We start from the raw sequence: 20,481 nt of genomic DNA, 5'->3' as shown, positions 1-20,481 counted from the left end.
ACGGATCTCTTTGTATGTAAAACCTACATACCAATCAACAGAAACTTCAAACATAAATGAATTACTAATATTTATAAGTAACCTGAAACAGTTAACATATACATAAGAAGCATGTTGCAGAAACCAACCCGGTGCAAGTGATGAGTCAATTCCCAACAGAAGAAGATAGCAAAAGTGGCAATAGAAAAGACGATCTGGTTGGTGACGTATCTCTGCAGTGAAATGCTGTACTTAAATGGATGTGGGAGAAGCTCTAATAAAATAGCTGAGAAGAGGGAAGCCACAATGGAAAGCTTGAGAGCGCGCCTACCAGCCGAAGGAACTCCCATTTTGAAGCTGAAGTAAGGTGGCCGCTGCACAATCAAAAGCAGTTATAGACAGAAGCGCATTAAGAAGCATCAAAGTGAGGGAGATAGAGAAAGTGACCTGAATGATGGGAAACTCCAAAACCCATCGACGCTTCAAAACGTAATGCAAACCAAAAAGTAAACCAACGAAGAAACCCCTCAACGCTACCCTTCCAATCACCCAAAAGCCCTCACCAATGGCTCCAAGCCCGCATAGGGACACCGCCGCCGCCAGACCAGAAGCTGCGGAGGCGGCCGCGAAGAGCACGAATGATAAGGAAACCTTGGCGCGGGCGCGAAAGTGCGCGGAGTCGGGTGTGGCGGAGTCGGAGGGGATGCAGAGGAAGCGGAGGAGACGGGGAAGAAGAAGAGAGGAAGGGTTTGAAGAGGAGGAAGATGAGGGTTGAGGTTATGGATTGCCAGATCAAGAAGCTCATGAAACGATTCTTCAGTAACACCTCCGGAGACGACATTGACATTGACATCTACTCTGCTCTGCTCAAATGATTTTCAAATTAGCGCTATCCAACCGCCCCTTACCCCTACCACTCCTCTTTCTTCAGTTTTAAACTTTTAATAATGTTTGATTTCTACTTGTATTAGATTCTCATAGGTTTCAGTTACGGTGAAAACTCAGTCAGTCGACTTCACGTGAAGTTAATAGATAAGAGTTGGTAAATAAAAATTTATTTAAATTATCTAATGGCTCTCGGCTATTATTAACTTCACGCGACTCCATCTGAGTTTCTACTTTCAGTGATTTCGTGCTCAACTACATCATATTATTTCTGAACAAAATAACCTACGGACAGAATGAAATAAATTTCGTGCTCAACTGCATCATATCATCTCTAAACAAAATAATCTAAGGACAGAATGAAGTAAACACTGTTACGAGCCTAATATTGCATCATAGTATCTCTGTACAAAGCCAATCTTATATATATATATGGTGGATACTACTGTGAAGATTTTATAATTGTGTTTATATAAAGATGCTTCTTTTTAACCATTAGATAATGAATTATAAGGTTTGATTTTGATATGTTATAAAAGTGTTATTTTTTTCAAAATGTGGCTAAACAAACAAAATATACTTTTAACATAGAAATCTTCATAAAAAGATGTTTTTAACATCTTCATTTGAGTAGATACCTCCCCAATCCTTGTTCATAAAACATATTGTCAACAATAAATATAATATCTAGAGGTATCAAAACTACAATAGCACACAACTAAAAAGTAAAACCAGTGGACATTCATTTGGATAACCGCATCACACAAATTACAGTGATCTCTAAACTTTGGAAATTGATTCTTCAAAGTTCTCATCATCAATCTTTTCAGAATTTAAACTTGGTGGAATGAAAGATCTGAAAATCAATTCCATGTCAGGAGCTTCCCCCATGCTCTTGGCTGCAACGTCAAGTTTGGGACGTTCAAAAGCTGGATAAAATTTCTTTGCACAGACAAAACCATAGATGAACGACAATATAGGAAGTGGAATCAACAATGAGGCATAGTAGAACTTCTGCAGCCCAAAGTACACAAGCATGGTAACTTGGTATAGTATCAAAGATGCTAGTATACGGTTATGTATGTGGGGCCACATTCTTCCATTGCTTTCAAATGTTGGAACATAGACATTGAGTGCCTGTCGATACAAAGTTAAAATTTTAATGGTGAAAATTGATAGCCTTGCCTTTGTTGCAGGCCTCTAGTAAACAAAAACTGTTCCAAGAACTTCACCTGATTTCGTAGTATAAGCCATCCTAGGCCGAAATAGAGAACACCAAATGGGATTATTAGAGGAGCAATCACAGAGTAACAGAAGACAATTATGACAATGAGCATGTCCTCAGAAACTCTAGTCTCATAACCAAGATCTCCCGGAGCCCAAGCTTCTTTACACTCAGCTTCGGTCTTGCAAATATACTTTCTCTTAAAATGGTATAGAATAAGAGGAACTAGCCGGGACAGTTCAAGGCCATAGCCAACGAAAAATCTGACGCAATCAAAATAATAAAAATCACTTAAGGTGTATTAGACTTTAGACATGATAAAACAAAGTATGTTAATGGTATCTTACTTGAGAGCCAAATAGGTCAAAAAAAAAGTAGCATTGTCCGGGAGGCTCATAACTAGCCAGGACAGAAGTGATTTGGGATTATCCTCAATTAACTTGAATGTTCTGTACAAAGTTCCACCAAGAGTAACTCCAAGGAACACATTGACCACTGGAAAATAGAAGTATTTTCCAGATGCAGCCCTCACTGCTTGACTTTGTGTGGGAATCCCCTCCAATTTAGACAAATAGAGAAGCAACTTTGGCAACAGGTAAAAGAAAATAATCAATGCAAGTTGAGGTAGATATGCTTCCAGCACTGTCCTCAAAGCCTTTATACGCACTACTGGCTCTATGAATGGGGCAAGTTCCACCAAATTTTGCAGAGTTGTGAAGGCAGATATAAATGAAATTGGAACCATGTAGAAGACTATAGTGAGAGCAACAACAGCATTCACCAAGTACTTACGCAGCTCTCTTTCAAAATACTTGATTGTCAAATTATGCCATATTAGTTGACGGGGTTCGGCAGCAGGTGACACTGACCATGTATCAACCATTTGAGCATGTAAGCTCTGAGCTGCACTTGCTGCAACAACCCTACTTGTGAAGAACACCAAAGCAGCATTTTGCTGCTTTTTACTCTGAGTAATCTTCTGCTCCGCTTCCAACTTTGTAACGGTTTCATTAATTCTGTCGTTGTAATATTCTATAGTGTCCACCTTACTACCACAAAGTCCAAGTAAACCAGTCTTGATAGTAGGTCTTGTTCCTTCCGGTTTGGCATTTGTTTTTGACATTTGAAATACGGTTTCAGCACGTGCAAGCTGCTTCTTATATCCTTCTAACTCCTCCCAAATCCTGTTTGCCTATTAATAGAAGTGTTAGAATATTGTTTGCCTATTAATAGAAGTGTTAGAATATAATTAGGATCAATTATTATTATTTAGTATATCTGAATATTTACGTCTTTATTATTACGATTCTCTTAGTACCTATAAATATCCTTTTATATCGTATCATTCTAGACAACTTGAATACAACTGAATAATATACAAACATTTTCTTCGGATTTCTCTCTTGTTTCTAACAAGAAGCACCACCAGCTGAATGATATATGCAATGGAAGGCATTGAATCAGAATGAGGAGTGTACCTTTCTGTTATCTGTTACAATCATACACTTATAATATGTCTCCGGATAGATAGCTTCAAAATAAGAGTGGACATATTCCTCTGTAGTAGTCTCTCCTAGGGGAACAGCAGGTATGTCTCTGACAACTACAGCAAACTGTTCAGGCTTCACATTAGGATCCATAAGAGCCTCAGCTCTCAGCCATGATACATGCTTGCAAGCTTTCCATAAGAGGCCCAATGCAACAAGTGAAAACCAATAGCAGCAAACAAAAAATGCCCACAACCGATTACTCTTCTCCTACACATACATTATAAGATATCTTGTAAAGGAAGCTAACCATATGTGTCATGAAATCACTCATCTCAAAAGCTTAAGCTGATAGGAGAAAGTAAAATTAATGGTTATATCTCTAACACTCCTTCTCAAAGACCCTGATACCATGTCATGAAACCACTCATCTCAAAAGTTTTAAGCTGATAGAACAAGGTAACATTAATGGTTATATCTCTAACAATATGGACATGGCAAAATTCAGCATGCATACCGTGATGTTTCCCATTGTCAACTTTTGAAGTTCATCGACGACTGTCTGATTGTAATGACTTGTTAGTGACTCCTTCACCACACGTTCATCGGTGACAGCAACAGGAAGAAGTACCGGTAGCAGAATCACGGCAGATAAAACCAGGATACTCAGCACTTTGAGAAGAAACACACTAATTACTCAACTTTTAATTTTTGAATATTGAAGATATAGACCAATGTAAAGAAAATAATAAAAGATTTCGTAATTTTATCTGAAGAATGTTCTAAGAACATTCATTATAGATTAGTAGAAATTTTTTGCTCTTTCAATATATAAAAAATAAAAAAAATATTTATTTTCTAGCAAGACATTTTAATCATAATATCATTTAACAAGTGTCCTTCAAATAAGGCTACATATCAGCAAAATCTTTAATGATTACGTAAATGTAATTATGATGTTATTATGATTAAAATACAAACTTTCAACTCATCTTTATGTTATAATATATTTTTTTTTAATCACCTGCAAAAACAAAAACAAATAATCTTTATATCATATTTACTCTAGAAAACAATATTATTTGTACACCTAAATAAACTAATTTGTTAATATTTATTTAAATCCAAGAATAATAGTAATAAGAAAAAAGGTAAAGATCACACCGTGACTGATTTCATTACTTCAAAAGGACTCAGAAATCTAAGACTCCTCTTGAAATAATGATAAATTAATTACTGATAAAAGCACAAGTAGTGAAGAGGGTGTGAAAGTAAAATAGAGAGAGAGAAACCAGTGCTGAGAAAAACAAAGTAAACAGCAGTGTCGACCCCAGACAAGGCAATAACCTCCGTCTCGGAGGTAACCAATGCAACCTTCATCCAAATGAAAGGGTTGCGTGACTTGTTTATCCCTTCCAATGGTTCCAACCCCTTAAGGATCTTGTTGGGGTAGTACACCACATTGTTTCCTCCTCTCCATGAAAGGAACGCATACACTATCATCAGACCCATGAATATCCCAAAATATGTCCCTAGAGATGTTACAAAAGATGTAAGGTCCATGATGTTCCAAAGTCTTGTAACCCCAGCGCTATTATTGCTTACAAATTATGAAGCTATATGATGCATGGTAACTAACAGAGGCAGTATGGAAATAACATAGAAGATCTCTTTAATCTTGACCAACAAAATATATCACCACCGTCTTCTTAATTGTAGCACCCTTTCATCATCTATGATTGAGAAATAAAGTGAACTTGTGGGATCAACTTTTCTTCACATTAGGACAAATAAACTACAAATAATGTCTCAGCCGGGCCTAATAATCTATCAACTTTATTTCTTTCTTGGATGCTTCCTCTATCAATCAATCATTAGGTGAAGACTCAGGTGCAGTCGACTTCACATGAAGTTGATAACTGAGAGCCGTTAGATGATTTGAATGATTTGACTAAATTTTTATCTAATGGCTCTCAACTATCAACTTTGACTACACCTGAGTTTCCACCAAATTCTTAACTCATCTGCTGACAATGGAGTTAAGATATATTGGGCCTCTTTTTAGGAGACTATTGTGCCTCCTCAACATAGTATTGGGTCAGAACTTAGAGATTGGACTAATATTAGAGCAAGTCCTTTATAGGTAGAACATGACAGGCTGTGAATAATAGTAGTTCTCGCTGCAACAACAAAGACAAACTCCAAATTTGTATTCAGAAAAGCTATGCACAAACGTCAATGTTACAAAAGCAGATATGTGAGACCCAAAGAACCTCAAACCTGATTCCTAAAATGTATTATGAACAATATCTAAACATATCAACACTAGAATAGTACAACTAGCAGTGGAAATTCAGACAACTGCCTCAAACGTTAGACCTTGCATCTTCAAAGTTCTCATCATCAATCTTCTCAGAACTCAAGCTTGGTGGAATGAAAGCTCTGAAGATCAAGTCCATGTTGGGAGCATCCTTCAAACCATTGGCTGCAACCTCGAGCGTTGGCCGCTCAAAAGCTGGATAGAATTTCTTTGCGCATACAAACCCAAAGAGTATTGACAGTAATGGAAGAGGTATTAAGAACGGTGCGTAGTAGAACTTCTGCACCCCAAAGTAACCAAGCATGGTAACTTGGTATAGAATCAAAGATGCTAGTATGCGGTTGTGTATGTGCGGCCACATCCTTCCATTGCTTTCATACGATGGAACATACACTTTTAGAGCCTGTTGATAACAAAAAACATTACTTATTCATGAGATTTCAAGTTATTAAAATGTCACAGATCTATTAAGATCCTGGTTGGGTAAATAGAATCATGAGAACTTCACCTGATTTCTTAGTATAAGCCATCCGAGGCCAAAATACAGAGCACCAAATGGGACTATCAGAGGAGCAATCACAGAATAGCAGAAAACGATTGTGACGATGAGCATGTCACCAGGAACTCTAGTCCCATAACCAAGATCTCCAGGAGCCCAAGCCTCTTTCACCTCCGCATCGGTCTTGCAAAGATACTTTTTCTTCAAATGGAATAAAATAAGAGGAACTAACCGGGACAGCTCAAGACCATAGCCAACAAAAAATCTGAGATAAACAGAATAGAAGTCATTTAATTTGGTTGAACATTAAATCATATGCACATCCCAACTTCATAAGAAGATGATAACTAACAAGATCATGGAAACACCATTTGTAAATCAAGTTTGCATTAATGCGCCCTTTAGCATATATAACAAAGCGACTTAATCAGCATTGCCAGAAGAATAATAGTAAATAAATAAATGAAACATGAGATGTTATCTTACTTGAGAGCCACATAGGTCAAGAAGAAAGTAGCATTGCCTGGAAGGCTTGCAGCTAGCAAGGACACAAGTTTGTTTGGGCTATTCTCTATAGTTTTTAGTGTGCCAAACAAGGTTCCACCTAGAGTAACTCCAATGAATACATTCAGCACAGTAAAGTAGAAGTATTTTCCAGATGCAGCCCTGATTGCATGACTTTCTGTGGGAATGCCCTCCATTTTAGACAAAATCAGAAGCAGCTTGGGCAACAAAGCCAAGAAAACAATCAACGCTATTTGAGGTAGGTAAGCTTCCAACACTGTCCTCAAAGCCCTTAGACGCACTATTGGCTTTATGAACGGCAGAAGTTTCACCAAATTTTGCAAGGTTGTAAATGCTGATATAAATGCAATTGGAATCATGTAAAAGAGTATAGTCAGTGTGACAACGAAATACACCACATATTGCCGCACCTCTCTTTCAAAATACTTTATTTTCAAATTGGGCCATAATAGTTGGCGGGGTTCAGGAGCAGCAAACACAGACCAATGGTCAACCATTTGAGCATGTAAACTCTGAGCTGCTGATGCTGCAGTAACCCTGTTCGAGAAGAAGATAATAGCAGCATTTTGTTGCTTATCTCTGAGAGTAACCTTTTGCTCGGCTTCCAACTTGGTAATGGTTTCATTAATCTTCTCATTGTAATATTCTATGCTGTCTACCTTACTACCACAAAGTCCAAGTAAACCAGTCCTGTTAGTAGGTCTTGTTCCTTCAGGTTTGGCAGTTGTTTTGGACTTTTCAAATACAGCTTCTGCACGGGCGAGCTTCTTCTTATAACCTTCTAACTCCTCCCAAATCTTGTCTGCCTATTAGCAATAATAAAGACTAGTGATCAAATTCAGACACAATAAAAAATAGACAGAAGCACCAGGACAAATGTGATATATATAATGAAAGGCATTGAATCAGAAATGTAGGTGGTTTAGGACAAGAAAGCAACGAAATGAAATGTGTACCTTTTTGTGGTCTGTTGCAATCATTGACCTGTAAAACGTGTCAGGATAGATGGTTTTGAAATAAGAGTCAACCTGCTCCTTTCGAGTCTGGCCTTCGGGAACAGCAGGTATGTCTCTCACAACGACAGCAAACTGTTCAGGCTTCACATCAGGGGCCTTAAGAGCTTCACCTCTCAGCCACGCCACATGTTTGTAAGCCCTCCATAAGAGGATAAATGAAACAATTGAAACCCAATAGCAGCAAATAAAAAATGCCCACAACCGGTTACTCTTTTGCTGCAGATACAAGAAGCTATTTAGTCTTTGGCATTGCCATCATACTAAGCTATAAAACAAGCTAGTCTTCTTTTTCACTCCGAGAAAGAAGTATGGAAATTAGCATAACACTGTTGTAAAAAAACTGTGATTCAATGCAATTATACCCGGATGTTTGCCATGGATAACTTGTCAAGTTCACTAAAAGTTCCTTTACTAGTTGTTTGATTCCCACCATCATCCGTGACAGCAACAGGCAGAAGCACTGGTAGCAGAATCATGCCAGAGAAAACTAGGATACCCAACACTGCAGGCACATCAACAAGAAGAACAATAGTTAAAAACTGAAAACATTATTCATAAATTATCCAATAAACAAGCTTTCAAATAATTGGAAAATATAGAAGTATACAATTTGAAAGTGTTTGAAAAAGAAAGAGATGCAATTTTCAAATTTCTTTTTAAATCATAAGGCACCACACTTGAGAAATGCCAACAAAAACTTAACAGCCCAAGAGCCTATTCTGAAAGCACTACGCTGGATTAGAAGATTCTTGGGCAAAAGCATACATGTCATAAACATTAGAATACATTTTTCAACAAGATGGTGAAAATTGTGTAGGTATAAGATTATGTGTACGTTTCTGAAACGAGCATCATTCATAAGGATATTTGCTTTATTCACCTGCAAATTAGTCCCTAAATTACCAAAGTAAAAACTTTAGTCCCTAAGTTAATACTAATCTGACATGCTCATGCTGAAACTAAATGCTAATCAGTAGCTTCTAAAATAGGAACATATATATATATTAAAAAAATAGAAAAAGAAGTGAGGAAATATGAGGAATCCTTCGAACATATCAACATCCAAACAACCTAAAAACTAAAAACAGAAAAGCTCAAAGTCCCTTTTAATTCAAAATTCCAAAGCAAAAGTCAAAGCAGAGAACATGAAAACAAGTCAGAGAATTTTCAAAGAAACAAAAAAAAAAAAGGAAAATTTAACAGAAAAGGAGGACAAACCAGTGCCAAGGAAGACAAAGTAAACAGCGGTATCAACCCCAGACATGGCAACCACCTCTTTCTCAGAGGAAGTTAAAGCTTCCTTGATCCAAGTGAAAGGGTTGCGAGACTTGACTCCACCTTCCAAAGGTTCCAAACCTTTGAGGATCCTGTTTGGGTAGTAAATGACATTGTTGCCAGGCCTACTTGCTAAAAGCGCAAACAAAATCATCAGAACCACGAATATGATGAACGACGTCGCTAGAGACGTCAAGAACGAAGAAAAATCCATCTGAGTCTTCCTTCTCTAAACCAAACAACACTGAATTCACCGAAAAGTTTCCAACTTGGTTCACAGAACCGTGGAAAACAGAGTAGAAATATCGGTTACTGGATTACTCTGCATTCATTCAGAAATGAAACCGCCGCTGAATGCTAATGGAGTCAGAAATTAATAATTGGCCATGGAAAACAGTTACATATTAATATCATATTCATATCAGAGATATGGAAAAGGATTAATTGCACAGATAAGATTGAAAATAAAAGGAAGGAAGGAAGATCTTTTTACACAGAAGGTGGTAGCTGTTTTGTGGGGTACCTTAGCATTTGGATTTCTTATACACATTTAATGTTACTTTGGATTATATTCTTTCTTTTAACACTTAGTACTGTATTTTTCTGATAATACATTATTTTTTCCGGTCATTTAAATAATAGATATTTTTTTTATAAGCACGTGAAGATTGCAATTATTGTAAAATATAATAATATGTCACAGTTAAACAAAAGAAAGAATAATTAACAGACAAAAAGTGGCATAAAGCTATAAACTATAAAAAATAAATATATGGGGCATTATAATAAGCAGTATTGAATGGTAATAACTAATATTTAAAGACTTCCTGTAAGTAAGTTTTTCTTTTATGTTTTTATTTATTCGCTTTCATATACACGTTTTGTGTTCGTTAAATCTGACTATTCCACTAATTAACGTCAGACTCTTTTTTTCAATTAAATAACAATATAAAGAGATCAGACATTTTATAGATTCAGTGTCAACCTTTCTCTTGACATGTTACTTTGAGAACTCGGAAGGGTTGGTGGTGACTGGTGAGTTGCCACAGACACGGTTTGGCATTTTATTTATTTATTTATACATAAAGTTAAGATGAATTAACAAAGCGAGTTTGTCATTGAGTTATAATTCAAATGGCATAATCTCTTTATACTCATGCAAGAGGTCGTAGGTTCGAATTTTTATATTTTTGGTTAAAAAAACAAATAAAAAATATAAAAAAAAACGAGTTTGTGTTCTTAATAGGTAGGTTATATAAAATGAATAATTTAGTAACCATGTGAATTGAACATGAAGAAACCATTGATATCACATGTTCATTTACACGGCCAACCTGTCATTGATAGCATCAAAATGCAATTAACTTTATTTTATGGCTAAATTTAATTTAAAAAATATAATATTTATGTGTTAAAATTAACTACTAAAATTAATAATTATGTATAGTTTAGTTTATTTTTAGTGTGTATTTTATAACAAAAAATATTAAAAAAATAAAATTTATTATTTTTAACTAATAATGTGTAGGTACCAAACCACTGTTCCAAACGGAAGCTTTGTCGTATTATCCCAAAGACAAACGTTACTGCGGACGTGTCCACATGACAAGAGAGGATTGAGAATGAACGTGGCAGATGGATATGGTGCCGACAGAGAGGAAACGGGAAATAGATGCAACATAGGACCCCACATATTCAATTTGAATTGATTAGAATTGGAATAAGATGCCTTGTTACTTGTTAGTTATATGTCATTTGCATGCTCACATGTTATCCTTAACTTGAGGGAAATCCGATCCTTTTAGTAATGTATGGACTTATGGGGTTGTGGGGGCACGTGCCAGCTACAAAAGGTTGCTGAAAATGAAAGGACTCGAGATTAGAGGGTCCCAACTCCCAAACATGTTAGAGTGAATTTGACTCAACACACGCAATACAATGCCTCTCTTGCTCTTTGATATTTTTCCCTTTGTAGGGATAGGCCATGCTCTCTGATTTTAAGGCAAGGCCTATCATTAATGCTCCACCTCAAGCACCCTATCTTGACCAAAAGAGCCCCGATCCATATACTTTTGCTTTTTCTTTTACAATTACAATGAAATTCTAAAGTGTGTGTGTATATGCATAATCTAGCTGTTTGGCATTGGATTTGCCATTCCTCACTTTCTTTACTTTGTAGTTTGTACCGTTAATTCAAATTATTCACTTTATAATAAATCCTACTTTACATTTTTTTTAACCATCGATCGAGAATAGTTTCTGCTGGACGCATCAATAGTAGATTACTTGATAGTAAACATCAAAATATTTTCAAATAACAACGGATTCATAATTGGAGATCGTGGGTTTTAGAATGGAACAGAGTGGGTTGAAAACTTCTAATGGAGGAGGGAACTCCGTCAATGAAAGATTGAATACTTGAATCAACTGCTTGATATCTTGCACGCTGTGAGATTGATAGCAGGAGTAAAAGATAGAGTGGTGTGAAAATTTGACAAAGAAGACATTTATACTACTAATTAATTTGTGCAGGTTTTGCAGGAACAGACTCTGACGGACGATATTCTTATATACAAGTTCACAAATGGAATCTGGAAAGGACTAGTGCCCCCCTCGAGTTGAGCTGTTTACTTGGTTCGTGCTAGTAGAGCGAATCAATACAAAGGACCGGTTGAGTAGATTGGGTATCATTGATCGGAATGATAACATTGGTGTTATGTGTAACAAGGAAGTTGAATCTGTACAACATTTGTTTATTACGTGTGAGTTTGCTTGGCAGGTATGGTGTGCATGGATTTCTCATGTGGGTCGTGTTTGGAGTATCCCAAGGACTATAAAAGAACACTTTGAGGGTCGGAGGATGATGCCTATGAGAAGAGACCAGCGTAAAATATGGTTAGTGGGATTCTTCTCAGTTATATGGAATGTCTGGTTGTGTAGAAATGAACACATTTTTCATAATAAGGCAACAACTGCAGTAGATTGCGTGGTTAGATCGTTTTGTTGTTGATGGCTATGCCAGAGATGACATAGGAGTTGGATAGCATATTATTTTTTATTATGTACGCTCCACTGAGTGTGTTGAGCTTGTCTTTCTTTCAAGAAAAACATCAAAATATTAATGAGATTAAGACTCTTAGGTAGCGTTCGTTTTGAGGTATTGAGATAGAGACTGTGAAACTGAAATTCAATATTATGTTTGTTGACTCAGAGACTGGTACTAAAATTTCTGTCTCTGTCTTTAAAATTTCAGTATTTCAGTACCTCCAAAAATTAGGGACACAAAAGACTAAAATATTTAGAGATGAAGACTAAAATTTTAATAACATTTTATACCTAAAATATCCTCATTTTAATTAATTAATTCCAATTTTACTTTTTCTACAAATTAAATTAGAATTTTATTCTTGTTTCAATTTCTGTCTCCTACTTTACACCAAACAGAATACTGAAATTTATTTCAATCTCTGTCTCTTAACCTCTGTCTCTCAATCTCAGTCTTTTTGTCTTTGTCTCTCTACCAAACGCTATCTAAGCTAAGAACTAGAAGTAAGAAGGAAAGACGAGTACAAGACGTATGAGGAAATTTCTGTCAATTGTTTTGGGGGACAAGTTGGGCCAAGCATTAGAAAACAACTCTGAGAAGGACTATAAAACAAGGCTTTCCGGATCCAAAAAGAAAAAAGGAAAAAGTTCCATAACTGCAACTATACCTTCGTCCTACTTCCAAAAGGAGAAGAAAACATGTTTCTTTGCAGAATCCATGAGCAATAAAATATTTGAATTGATGCACACAAAAAATGGAGGACATGTATTTACACTGAAACCAAGGCCCAAGCCATTCAGCCAGGACTATGAACACCCCTACAGATTCTCTTTTTCTTTCAAATTGAATGACTAATAGATTTTGCATCATTGAGATTTTCTTCAAACATGAACCAGCTAGGTGAACCAAGAGGAGCACAAAGCTAAAGGTACAAGAAGACAAAATGGAAAATGGGATTGTTGCACATTATCTTCAGAAGTTGCAGCATCGAGCATGGCCTCTTGACCATTTGTCCCATAGGCACATCATCTGCCTCGGCGACTGGTAATGCGCCGTGAAGTAGTTCTCCATGCATCCATACTGACAATACTTCCAGTTGTGTGAGTACTGGACTGCTGCCATTGTATTGTTGAATTGCTCGACCCACATCCCCATGCTTACGTCCTCCATTTTAAACAGCTGCAACCACACAACAAATCTCTCGCCAATCAGTAATGCGAATTATCCAGTGATATACTACCCAATCTACTAATAACTGTTACTTTGATGAAACTTGTACATTCACAGATCAATGTTTCTGGATTGATTTATGAATGTACCAATTTTGTCAAAGTCACGGTTACTAGTTGATGAAGGATGGGGAGGGCGAATGAAATGAATGTAAAATCCAGATAAATTTACGGCAACTAACCCTCAGGTTCCTATTCTTGTGTTGTGATACAATGTAATTAACGATATCTTCGGAAATTACGTATGCAGGGCCATTTGCATAAGGAGGATATACTTCTTCAGGCCACTCCTGCAACAACAGAAACATCATCCTTAAGAGAAGGAAAGAATAAGCCATATAGCACCAAGCTATGCAATTCTCTTGTACTTGTCACCACCAACAACAAGAACAGCTACCGAGGAAAATAGAATCCTGCTAAAACTCTAGTCTAATTTAAGCTCCGTCATGTGCTGAATATGCATTATTTGGATAACCAAAAGGCAATAAATAATTCTCTTTGGCCAAAACTGTTCCCCGGAGTTGTCAAAATTTGTTTAGATTCTTGCTCAGTATCTACCATTAGAAATACACACACCATATATTAACTACTACAACTAAATGTGGCAACTTCCATACCTCGTAAGTAACTGCCCATTTGCCGTGTCTCAGAGGCCGGTGTAAGAGATTGAGATTCCCCATATAAAGCGGCTTTTTACGAGGTACAGCTTCAATTTCTCTCAAGACAGTGTCCACCCTAATAAAAGTGTCATCATCACATTTCATGATATATGCAGCTGTCACATTTTGGATCTGCAAGACAAAAATATACAGCTGATGTAACTAGAGTGTATACAACAATTCAGATTTGAGGAAGGTGACCCGACACCAGCTGTATAAATGCAAGTCACCGACACCCAGCACCCGTACAAAATAAAAACAGAAGAAACAGAAAAGCTTAGCTGACAAAGTTTAAGAATGTACTAACCCCAAACTCACAGATAGCCAGGGTTTTAAGCACAACAAGCTCATAGCGGTCCATAAAGGGCATAATGACAATATCACCAAAGTAAGCAGCCTCCTTCCTCAGCACTGCATTTACTTCCTTCCTTGGATTCTTCATGACGATCGTTTTATGGTAGCCACAAATACAAAATTTAGCCATATTATAAATAAAAAATAGTAAAAGAACAATAGTGAAGCATGAATCAAAATACACACAAATGCCTTGCAAAATTTCAAGCATCTTATGTATAAATTGGGCAAAAAAATTTCTTCACAAACCACATTATAGTTAATACAGACATTTCAATATAAATTATCTGCATTACTGCATATGGGTTCTGAGAATTAACATGCATTTCTTCATGTTGATGTAATGATCAAATCATTGTAGTGTATGCTTCTACGCAATATATATAAGAAAAACAAAAGGAAGAAGTCATACCAATGCAACAAAAAATCGTACTACTACATCTGAAGACTTTATCGCAGCTGCTTGCATCCACGTTTTTCGAACTGCCATACGTTCTGCAAAGTGATTTGAAGCAGAAAGGACTCCAACAAACATTTTAATAGGGTGTTTGGGTAGAGGACTTGCTTTCCATGTTTCAGACATTTCCAGTACTCGTTGAGGTGAGAAACTTGGGTGTGAAGTAGGTAGCGAAGTAGCAAAGACAGAATGAACATCAACATCTCCTTTAACTGCCAATCCTGTAGCATCTTCAAGTGTAAAACCCTGACGATAAAGTTGAAAAGAAAGTCATCAGGAAAAAAGTAAGCTGTATCCCACAGCAGAACCAGTATGGATTGCAGCAGATGTCAATTAGTCCCAATTTTTCTTGTTGTTTAAGCCAAACGGACACCCTATGACACAGTAAAGGTGATACTTCCAATCGTTATGAAGGTACCAAAAAAATTCTTTTTATATTAAAACTTGACATAGATATATGTTTTTTAAGTTTTCAAGTTAATAAAAGCAACAACAATGGGAAAGTTATTTCCGTGACAAATGATTAACAAGAATAAGTAAATATACATAATTCCACTCAATCAAGATATTGGGTGCAACCATAAAATAAAGGCAACTGACATGTGTTAATTAATTACCGTTCGGTATGGAAATGAAGTCATATGGCGACCCCCAACATTAATATGGTACCCATCAACACCAGCACGCAGGGTAAGGACAAACATTCTACCCTCTACAAAAGGAAATGGCCAAGTCACTTCTGGCTTCTGCTCACGCCCTATAAACCGCTTGAACCATGATGTTGTCTTGGACTCTTTTGAGTCTACAATGTCACTCCGCATCCATCTTTCACATCGCCTAAACCCATCGACTGCCAAACATAATCAAAAGGTTTATTTGTGCATTGAATTGACACCCAAAAAGTTAATCCAAGAATTTCTGCGCAAGTTAGAGACTAAAGGATTACTGCTCTCAGATATAATTTTTCCATATGAAGGGCCATAAAAATTATTAACCATATAACTCTGTCTACAATTTTGGTTAGAGGCTTTTCTAAATACAAGCTAACCCAATCATGCACGACAACATACATTCTTCTGTTTCGTTAACAATGTAACAAGTTGCTACTTATTTTGATGGCCATTAGTAATTTTTTCTTATTTCACGAATTCCAAGTTGTCAGACCATTTTACTTTTCTCGCTTTGTTTCATTTAACAATTAACATTATGGACAAGAGGGCACTATTTTGCAGCACAATGTTTCTAGATAAAACAATTGAAAGTGCATATGCAATGTTATACATCATACCAAGCATTCCTTCATCGTCCTCAGTTGGCAAGCCATCACATCTTTGTGCTGTTCCCCAGTGCATTCGATAGCAGGTATTATGCTCGATAACTGGCCGTTTGCTCCAGTCCCCTCTTAACCGAGGATTCAGGTGAAGAATCTTCGGAGGATCTTCCCCTTCAACTGACTTTAGTCCTTGTAACTCAACCATGAACTGTGAAACTGCAACCAATCCATCACTTTTCCTCAACTTCCCAAGCTTAGGAACATATTCCTTATGAGCAAAATGGGGTGTCCCCACCACAGTGATTGAAGAACCTGCTGCTAGCCCGCAAGGTAGAAACATCAAGCCATCTCCCTTCTGCAATTCATCCCCAGTCATTGATATCCAAGAAGGACAGGACTCAGGCTTTCCTTCGACGATAGAGTTCTCTCCGGACTCCACGTCATCAGCCGTGTCTAATTCTCCCCAAGCCTTCAGCCCCAATGTCCATGCCTCATCTGTCATTCTCTCAAGCACAGATAAATTGTTTGTCCTATTCATTTGCCGCATGATTCTTCCAGTAATCCTGCCATACTTCTGAGGAACACGCTCCACGGATTCACCACCATGTTCTTCCTCCTTCAGTGAAACTTTGTTGGGTCTCAAGGGAGCATCCTTGTCCGTGCTATCCTCTAGCCTCCGGTGAAGTGAATCTCGATAAACAGAACTAACAAAAGGCTTGCTCAACTCTGAACCTTCTGAGCCACCAACAGCAGCGGCACCATCCAATCCACCATAAATCTCATCCCCACTTATCGTTGACACAATCTTCAGAATTTGAGGAAACTTGCACGAAATGAAAACCAAATATAACACCCCAACAGCAAACAAAAATTGGGACAACCTAAACCTCCTCGAATTGGAAGGTTCAGTTTTCTGCCTCTTCATAATCTTCAAAATCAACAAACCAAAGAAAAAACAATACAATCTACACTACAGCAAGTTATCAACTACAACAATACCCTACACTGCAGATGTTTGATGGCAATAAAACCATAAAGAACTACATCAACGTGAGGAAGCACGCAAACGGCAACAAAGCTGTAATTTTGAAAGCAAACCCCAAGTCCAAAATTTCCGCTAAAAGCGACAGGGCAACGAATTGGGCAGTGAAAGTTGGCCTCTTCTGGCAAAGAATGAAACTTTCATGCAGTGAGGGGGAAAAGGAGTGCGTCGATCAACCAATGCCGCAGTGATTCAACGAATTGGAAAGGAAGTCGTTGCAAGTGGCGGAATGGAACCCCGAATTGTTCAGCATGAGAGCAGCATCTGCGGAAGCAGAACGGAATTAATAGTTGTAGAAAGTGAACCCTAATGGATGGAAAAGGAACAAAGAAAGGTGCCAGATGGTGAGAAGATGAAGATGAAGGTGAATGCTGAATGCAGAAGAATGAGAGTAGCAAAAGGGAAAGGGAACAGTGAAAGTGATTGGTTGAATGTTTTGAGAGTAAAAAATCACCACTATTTTGGCACTTACAATTCAGGTCTACTCTCATAAGTTTTGTAGAAACTGTTTCTACTTTTTAGTTTTGAAATTTAAAACTGGATCTTATGCCTTGCTTCAGCTTTAATTAATCAACTTCTTAAGTAGTCCGTTTTTCTCACTTGATTAGTTTTAAGTTAAAGGAAGAACCTACGCATGATTTGATTAGAGGCCTACATATGTTTGTCTAATTGGATATAGGACCATCAATCATGTTTATGTGTTCCTTGGCTCCTTGCTACTTTTATCAAGTTTCAAAGCAAACCCTTGAAAATTAGTTGTTATTTTATGATATGATATGATACTCCGTGTATATTAAAGTTGAATTTAAATTTAAAATTTAAATCATTTAGCTTAGAAAAATATTTAATTAGTAATTTGATCATTTAGTTAAATATTTAAATTTAAATTTTTTATTTTAATAAATAAAATAAATGTAATATTTATCAAAATAAATAATTTTAAAAGTATTTATCAATTTAAATTTTCTTACCTTGTCTCATTTACAGTGTAAATGAGATGACAATGCTTGTATCTCGTTTACACTGTAAACGAGATAAGGCACCTTAGCGTGACACATGTAACCTTTGGTATTCTCTACACACATTTTATATCATTTTTCTGTCTCGTTTTCTCACAAAAACAAAGCTCAATGGCCAATAATAGTTCATTCATATTTGTGCTTGTTTATTCCAATTGTCGTATGAGAAATGGCGACAATTGGGTGACATTTGAGTGTGAGGATCCGATATTGTTTCACACTCAGCGTGTGGAGATGTTGTCGGATTTGAAGAGTTTGATATTGAGCAAGCCCGGTGGTACACAAGCGAGAAAGATAGGAAGGGTGGGGTATAGGTTGCTGGCACCCATGAGAAACGAAGTCTTTCGGTTTCGACTATTCTGACTTCAAAGGGACAAGCATGTGCGACTGATGTTCGACATCCATGGGAGGATCATGGTAGAACAGGTAATGGAGCTGTCGGCTGAGGTGGGTCATGGTGGTAGTGGTGGTTCCGTACACGATACCTATGTGCAGGATGACCGACCTCTCGCACCACCACCCATTCATGTCGCCACTCCAGAGCATAAGGCAGAGGAGGGTGAGGAGGAGTCGGACGAAGATTACGTGGCGGATAGTGCGGACAATGAGTCGTCTGATGGTGGCGATGAGGATGAGTTTGTGCCGGAGACACCTACCGGGGCTGTGGCACGCCATGTGCTGCCTCCACCTCACTCGATTCCGGCGCTATCGGCAATCCCAAGTCACTATCACAGTCTACATCTAGACGCGATGCAAGAGAGGACCTCAGTTTCTGACACATGTGAAGAGGATTACAACCTAGACGGCGGGGTAGAATTTCGAGTCGGCCACAGGTTCAAAAGTCGAGAGGCGGTGCTTCAGCCTTCAGGGTGTGAAGAACTACAGTATTTACAAGAGTGCTGAGTACCGGGTGATCGAGTCTGACCGGTTAAAGTACCTTGTGCAGTGTCGTCAAGCCAGTAATGGGTGTCAATAGAGCCTCTGTGTGACCCTTCGTCAGAATCTCGAATACTGATAAGTTCAAATTTAATTGTGATTTTGACTACTTTTGTATGATATGTTATGTAGGTTGAGATATAGTTAAAGTATAAATGTTTTGTTGTGATTAGGGAGGTTCGGAGGTTTGGTGGACCGCACAATTGTCTAGCACCCACCATGTCTCAAAACCATCGTCAGTTAGATAGTAGTCTCATCTGCAGGATCATATTGCCCTTGATACAGTCTAACCCCTCTGTCAGTATCTCGGTCTTACAAGGTGCGGTCCAAGCTAAGCTTGTTTAGTTAACAAGATGGGCGTTTTCAATTGGGCCATTATGAAACTTAATTTCCTTTCTTGCATATTAAACCCAATCCATCAAACAAACTATTGGTAATATTTTAATAGGCATTTAATTTAACATTTTAATAATGTTTAATCATCATTTTAGTATTAATTTTCTAAACTCAATATATATTGTTTAATTATTAAATTTATTTTCTATTTTATAAATTATTTTATTATTCATCTATTATGACATATGTCTTCTCACTCCTTTTCCTCTCCAATCCCGTTCTCTCTCCTACAGTCAGTTCCTTTTCATCCTCCCTCTACTCCGCTCCTCCATCATAGCCGCTGATAGAACCAACCCTATTACATGTGATTAAAACATGACAATTTGCCACTAGCCCACTATCAACACCACCATGAACACCTAAAAAAAAAAAAAGGAAAACGAAACTGAGAATGCATTCTCCTCTCCACTTCTTTCCAAAACAAAAAGAAACCTGAAGCCTGAAGGCGAGAGATCCTAACCTCTCCCCCACTGCTGCAAGGGCTGTCTAACCATCGTCACATGGACTGTTGTAAGGATTGCCGCCGTGTCATGCATTGCAACTTTTTCCTTGAGTTTGGTGTCAATCCTTGGCGTTCATCTGCTCCGTTGCGCTCCTACCATCGACTTCTTCTGGTCATGATGGTCGAAGTCCCCAACCCACCAATAGTAGTTTCTTCCTCGAGCTCATCGTCTTCGAGTCTGCTCTTTGTTTGATCAGCTACAGGACTGCCGTCGTCCGTTGTATTCGTTGTCTGGCCTTTGTCTCCATCACACTTTTACCCCTCTACTCAAACTGCTAAGAAGTCAGAACAAAAATTTAGGATTATATTATTCAGATTGGTTTTTTCATTTTTTTTTTATTTTTCATTCTTCATTCT

At 37.5% G+C, this 20,481-nt stretch overlaps 3 protein-coding genes and 1 non-coding gene across 5 annotated transcripts in view; all 4 read right to left on the bottom strand.

Moving 5' to 3' along the window:
• Positions 1 to 871, bottom strand: part of LOC107468058 (uncharacterized) — a 2,664-nt gene extending 1,793 nt beyond the window's left edge. Inside the window, exons 1-3 of the transcript XR_002369123.2 lie at positions 427 to 871; positions 129 to 353; positions 3 to 23 (exon numbers count right to left, since the gene is read on the bottom strand). This is a non-coding gene — a transcript (uncharacterized LOC107468058). The remainder of the gene's footprint in view (positions 1 to 2; positions 24 to 128; positions 354 to 426) is intronic.
• A 688-nt stretch (positions 872 to 1,559) lies between these two features.
• On the bottom strand, positions 1,560 to 5,597 carry LOC107468118 (CSC1-like protein ERD4). Of its 2 annotated transcripts, none has more exons than XM_016087356.3 (6): positions 4,869 to 5,597; positions 4,094 to 4,248; positions 3,568 to 3,846; positions 2,437 to 3,281; positions 2,097 to 2,352; positions 1,560 to 2,001 (listed from the first exon to the last, which is right to left on the bottom strand). In XM_016087356.3, exons 1-6 carry the CDS (start codon positions 5,137 to 5,139, stop codon positions 1,645 to 1,647), a joined length of 2,163 nt encoding a protein of 720 aa, XP_015942842.1. In that variant the 5' UTR covers positions 5,140 to 5,597; the 3' UTR covers positions 1,560 to 1,644. The 2 variants fall into 2 exon arrangements, with proteins under 2 accessions (XP_015942842.1, XP_015942843.1); XM_016087357.3 differs by having other exon boundaries at positions 3,568 to 3,702.
• A 153-nt stretch (positions 5,598 to 5,750) lies between these two features.
• Positions 5,751 to 9,739, bottom strand: LOC107468119 (CSC1-like protein ERD4). Its single transcript, XM_016087358.3, has 6 exons — positions 9,155 to 9,739; positions 8,299 to 8,438; positions 7,877 to 8,152; positions 6,882 to 7,726; positions 6,405 to 6,660; positions 5,751 to 6,299 (listed from the first exon to the last, which is right to left on the bottom strand). Exons 1-6 carry the CDS (start codon positions 9,423 to 9,425, stop codon positions 5,943 to 5,945), a joined length of 2,145 nt encoding a protein of 714 aa, XP_015942844.1. The 5' UTR covers positions 9,426 to 9,739; the 3' UTR covers positions 5,751 to 5,942.
• A 3,142-nt stretch (positions 9,740 to 12,881) lies between these two features.
• LOC107468120 (hydroxyproline O-galactosyltransferase GALT2) lies at positions 12,882 to 17,745 on the bottom strand. Its single transcript, XM_016087359.3, has 7 exons — positions 16,245 to 17,745; positions 15,574 to 15,806; positions 14,912 to 15,202; positions 14,453 to 14,581; positions 14,104 to 14,277; positions 13,669 to 13,776; positions 12,882 to 13,436 (listed from the first exon to the last, which is right to left on the bottom strand). The coding sequence occupies exons 1-7, from the start codon at positions 17,152 to 17,154 to the stop codon at positions 13,230 to 13,232; spliced, it is 2,052 nt and encodes a 683-aa protein (XP_015942845.1). The 5' UTR covers positions 17,155 to 17,745; the 3' UTR covers positions 12,882 to 13,229.
• Between the last annotated feature and the right edge of the window lie 2,736 nt (positions 17,746 to 20,481).

Source organism: Arachis duranensis, chromosome 10, assembly GCF_000817695.3.
Source record: "Arachis duranensis cultivar V14167 chromosome 10, aradu.V14167.gnm2.J7QH, whole genome shotgun sequence".
In the NCBI taxonomy this organism is placed as follows: Eukaryota; Viridiplantae; Streptophyta; class Magnoliopsida; order Fabales; family Fabaceae; genus Arachis; species Arachis duranensis.
Note: the sequence above shows the minus strand (reverse complement) of the source record. Positions and strands in the feature narration are given on the sequence as shown.